Source organism: Halyomorpha halys, unplaced genomic scaffold, assembly GCF_000696795.3.
Source record: "Halyomorpha halys isolate HHAL.00 unplaced genomic scaffold, Hhal_1.1 Scaffold124.1, whole genome shotgun sequence".
Classification (NCBI taxonomy): Eukaryota; Metazoa; Arthropoda; class Insecta; order Hemiptera; family Pentatomidae; genus Halyomorpha; species Halyomorpha halys.
In genome coordinates, this window is record NW_027111282.1 from 12,055 (window position 1) to 17,375 (window position 5,321).

At 33.0% G+C, this 5,321-nt stretch overlaps 1 protein-coding gene across 1 annotated transcript; it reads right to left on the minus strand.

The window, feature by feature from the left end:
• Positions 1-2,928: 2,928 nt before the first annotated feature.
• LOC136796232 (adhesive plaque matrix protein-like) lies at positions 2,929-5,316 on the minus strand (the record flags this gene model as incomplete). The annotated part of the gene is made up of 2 exons (XM_067049310.1): positions 2,929-3,274; positions 3,927-5,316. Coding segments are annotated over 2 exons (1,620 nt in total), but the record flags the coding sequence as incomplete, so codon positions are not given.
• Between the last annotated feature and the right edge of the window lie 5 nt (positions 5,317-5,321).

Sequence of the window (5,321 nt, forward strand, 5' to 3'; positions counted from 1 at the left end):
ATGGAATCCTACTATCTCAGACGAGACTTCATTAGTTTTTCTATTGACTGTGTTTATAAATATTAGTGATACTGAGCTGCAGGATGATTTCATTTTTTTCATTACAATATTGTGCTTATTCTTAATTTTTCATTTAAAACAATTAAAAAGTTTTTAATAATTTAGTTCTGTCTATGTTTGTTTTTCTTAAAATTGTATGTGTTAGTTTGAGTGTTGATGAAATAACAAGGTATCTCTGAGTCTCCTTTTTCTCTCTAAGCAGAGGAGATTCGGCACCAGTATGATTTTTCAATGCTAATATATTTATTTTAAAAAAGAAAAGGAAAACATTTTCTCAAAAACATTTTTAATTTACCTAAATCTTATAAAATAAAGTTACCCTACCTCCTTATTACTGCATTCCACTCAAGTATTTGTTGGTGGCTGAGAAGAGATTGATGTAGAATTATTAAATAATTTTAATGTTCAAGTTCAAGACATTGCATTGATAGTTTCACTATTCCATTCTTTATTTCCAATATCATTATCTTTAAAAAACAGTTTAAAATTAGTTTCAAGTACCAGTATTTTGTACATAATAAATAAATTAATTAAATGTATGTATAAAATATAAATTAGAAAGATTAATGTGCACTAAGAACTTATTATGTAAATAAACACATTGAGTGCTAAACGTTTCTCATTCCATTTATTTTATTGTACCTATATATAAGTTGTACCTATAAGGTATAAGTTATATTAGTTGTACTTATATATACCCGAGCCCTTGATCTCAGACATTAATAACATCCCAAGATGTGAACAACCTATTGTGTATAAATAAGGAAGATTATTTTTATGAATAGACAGTATTGTTCCAGTAGTCGTGTGAGTTAGATATTTCTCACACCTTTTTTGTTTTTTTTAATATTTGATTTAGTGCTCCAACACATATCTTTACGTATATGTATACATCTGTGTTTGCGTGTGATTTTAGTATAAATGTACTTCATAACATCCATCTTACTTGTTGCTCTACACTGTGGCAGATTGCAGATTTTATTTATCAATAAATAAAAAGTTGAAGACTGTAGAAGTGAGAGTACCTCAACTAAAGACTGAGTTCCTCAGTACTACTGTAATTCTGTTGTAATTACTGCTGTACAAATCCCTAATTTATCTATATCTATATATAATCTAATAGATTTATATATGTCTTCTATGTATCTATAGAGATATCTCTATAAACAGAAGAATCACTCCAAGGTGTCACATTCCTTAAAGTGATAACAATGTTTATTTTTTTATTTCCAATTTGTATTCTGCTTGTTTATTTCAAGTTTTCTGAATTTATTTGATCTATTATAACTATTAATTGTAATTCATTTATAAATAACGTGAAATTGGTGTAAATATAAATTTATTTAGTATTATTTACTTTTTTAAATATGGCCCATTCTTCAAATTTGATGCTATTGTTCTATCAACATGTTTTGAAAATTGAAGTTATTGTGATAATAAAACCCAGCATAGAAAATAATATACAATATCATATACAAATATTATTTGAAACACTTTATATAAACAAAGAGACCACATATTTTATGTATTCTTCTAGTTTTTCCTGACCACCTTTGGGCCCAAAATTGACTGATTATTATGATAAAAATAATATTCTCCGCATAAATGTTTACAAGTCAAAAAAATCATACAACATTATTAGCAACCAAATTTATTGTTAAAGAAATTGCTGCTGCTTATTGGTCCTGGAGTGAACCAAAAACATAACATTTGGGAATTTCGTGGCTAAGATGTGAACCATGCTTCAATTATCATGAACTATTGTCCCATGTTAATTTATTTTCAATAGATTAAGTTTACTCTTGTAATGTAATTATAAATGTATTGTTTAGTTAAATAAATACTAAATAAGAATTCTCTGATCCACTTAAACTAGTCCCTTTGAGGCTGTGTCTCGTCAGAGGATAGCTACTCAGCCCGGCAATCTCACATCCATGTTCAATCTGAAATTGAGTAACAACTTTGAAGGAGGCAGCAATCTTAAACACTAATTGTAAACCTTACTAACACTACTCTCTACCAATATTTTTGTACTGCAACAGTGCTGTTATTTCTTGAATCTCCTTTGAACCTTCCTTCTTTCCTATGTAGGTAACCGAGGGCAAATACTCTGCCTAGCATGCTTCTACCCTCCCACAGAGATCCAAAGTGCATTCCATTAGAAGCTGTTCTAATTAGGACTAGCTCTCCACCACTCAAGTATTAGGAGATATGTGCATTTCCTAATTCCTACATTCTACCTTAACTGGATATTTGTCTAAAAAGATGGATAATCTCATCTAGGTTGATATAACTTGATTCTGTTGACTTAATAGCTGTTTTGGTGGATTTTTTTTTAATACTGACCATTTAGCTAACTTTATGACTGTATTTGACTGAGGGACTATGCATTACGTGAAAACATGAAAAACTAACAATTCATTATTACAGCAGTTGTTACTATGAAAAAACTTTTTGTATTATAAATTTACAGGTTTGGTTATTAATTAGGTTATACTGTTTTATAATTTTCTCCATTTGTAGAAATTAGTTCAAAATATTGTTTTGTTTTTTTAATATTAGTAACCAGTTAATTTACTTACAAGAAATCATGAAGCATAATTTTTTACCCTAAAGACTAAGTATACTATATAATTATTTTACCAACTGCATAGGCTGTTAATCAAATGGTTTTTATTTATTTCAGGATTGGAGGAATGTGATTGTCCCCAAATTAAATATCCGCAATCATTTTTCTTCATTATTATATGAACTATTTCTTATATTAGATAAATACTTACATATGGTTTAATAAAAAAAGACAGAATTTTACAATGGTTTAAAATGACATTCTCCATTAATCCTCACATGAGGCCAACATTGATGTGAGATATCAATAAATACAGGGTAATGAAACAGTGGGGTAACAAAGGGTAATAAAATTATTATTTTTTTCTGGTTCAACTTTTTTTATAACAGTTATTAATTTATTTTGCATGAGGTATTTATACATTTTGACTATCGCGACGAACCATTCTATCAATATGATATCGTAATCTGAATTTGTAAATTGTAATCACTATAGCTGTTAACAGTAATGCACCGATTCCCAATATAAAAATATTCAAAACTGTACGTTTATGATGTAAAGAATAATGACTCATGTGATCTTCATGATGCTGTGTAGTTCGTTGTGTATCCCTCTTTACAAGTTTTTTATGTTGCTGGTACTGCCCTGTAATAGAAGAGTTACTTAGTGTGAGACATTGTTCATAAACATTACTTACTGTTTTAATCAATACTATACATTTATATATTTTTTTTTCAGTTGACACTATATCTCATAAAGATGCTTGGCCATATGCTGTAGTATTGTTACAGGCATTAATTATTTGAGGAAACATAGATATAAAGAAAAAGATATTCAAAATTAATATTGTTAAGAACCACGGCGAAGGAGCAGGTTCCACTCAGTTCTATGACCAGTTCCGTTGAGGCCAATTCGATGGTGTTCTTCTCACCGATTAACCCTCAGATTACAGCTGTTCAGAATCATAAGTGTCACATGGAGGGAGGCAGTCCTTGGTCTAAATCTCTGAATGGCAATTTAACATCTAGGAGAGCAAAATCCGGCTACTGGAGACTTATGGAGAACTTTATTCAGTGATAGATATAGATATTTCGCACACACATTTATGAAAAGCCAAAAAACTATTTTCGATTAAGAAAGAAACAATATACTGAACGGCCTCACCCCTGGAGGAAAGAGAGGAGCTACATGGTTCATAACTCCATATTTAAACCTATCATAATAACAAAATAAATTACAGATAAAATTAAAAAACTCCTATTGTAAAATAACTTATAAAAAAAAATTCTGCACTTACAGGAGTGAAAGGAATGATAGCGTGGGTCATCATTTCCATGAAAGTCATCTCTTGGTAATATTGCTTTCTCTTGTGTTCTAGTTACTGCAGCGAAGTCCATCTGAGCGGCCCCTTCTAAGCAACGCTTATCTTTAGATCCTGGAAAACAGGGAGCAACTACTCCCTTTGAAAAGGTTTCAGAAAAATCACCGGTACATATTGGACCATCAGGTCCTTGTGAACATCCGGACGGAAGCGATTCTGGTATGTTGTCCTTTCTAGGTTTAACATAATGTACTGGGGGCAAATATGTAGGAGGAACTTTTGTAGAAGACTGAAAGGTCTTAGGGCATCTTGGGTCAGACGAACCTGGATAACACTTTGAGAGTAGTTGCTGTAATAAAAGAGCTTGTTGACAGCGAGGGTCCTTGGAATCAGGTGGACACGAAATTTCTTCAATTTGGTTTTGCGAATTTATAATAGACACACGATAATCAGTTGGAGATTTGATAAACGCTGTTGCCTGAGAAACATTACAGGTACATAATATGGGTACACCAAAGTGATAATGTGGAATAGCAGTAGTTTTAGGCGGTTGTGAACATCTTGGGTCCATAGATCCAGGATAGCAAATTGGTGATGGAGAAGGAGTTGAAGGTTTAGAACATCTGGGGTCAAGTGAACCGGGATAACAAGTAAAAGGTTTTTCGGTAGTTTTGGAAGGTTGTGGACATCGTGGATCAACTGAACCAGGATAGCAACTAAAAGCCTTCTCAGTAATTTTCGGCGGTTGTGGACATCGTGGATTTAGTGAACCGGGATAACAGGTAAAAGGCTTCTCGGTGGTTTTTGGTGGTTGTGGACATCGTGAATCTGTAGATCCTGGATAACAGCTTAAAGGTTTTTGAGTATTTTTCGATATTTGAGGACATCGAGGATCTTGTGAACCAGGATAACAGCTATAAGGCTTCTCAGTAGGTTTTGGTAGTTGCGGACACCGTGGGTCTAGTGAACCGGGATAACAACTAAAAGGCTTCTCAGTACTTTTTGGTAGTTGTGGACATCGTGGATCAAGTGAACCAGGATAACAACTAAAAGGTTTTTGAGTAGTCTTGGGTGGTTGTGGACATCGTGGATCCGTAGATCCGAGATAACAAATAGGTGTTGAAGGAGTTGGAGGCTTAGGACATCTAGGGTCAAGTGAACCGGGATAACAAGTAAAAGGTTTTCCGGTAGTTTTCGGAATTTGAGGACATCGTGGATCTACTGAACCGGGATAACAGTTAAAAGGCTTCTCAGTGGTTTTCGGTTGTGGACATCCTGGGTCTAGTGAACCGGGATAACAACTAAAAGGCTTCTCAGTAGTTTTCGGTGGTTGTGGACACCGTGGATCTAGTGAACCAGGATAACAAGTAA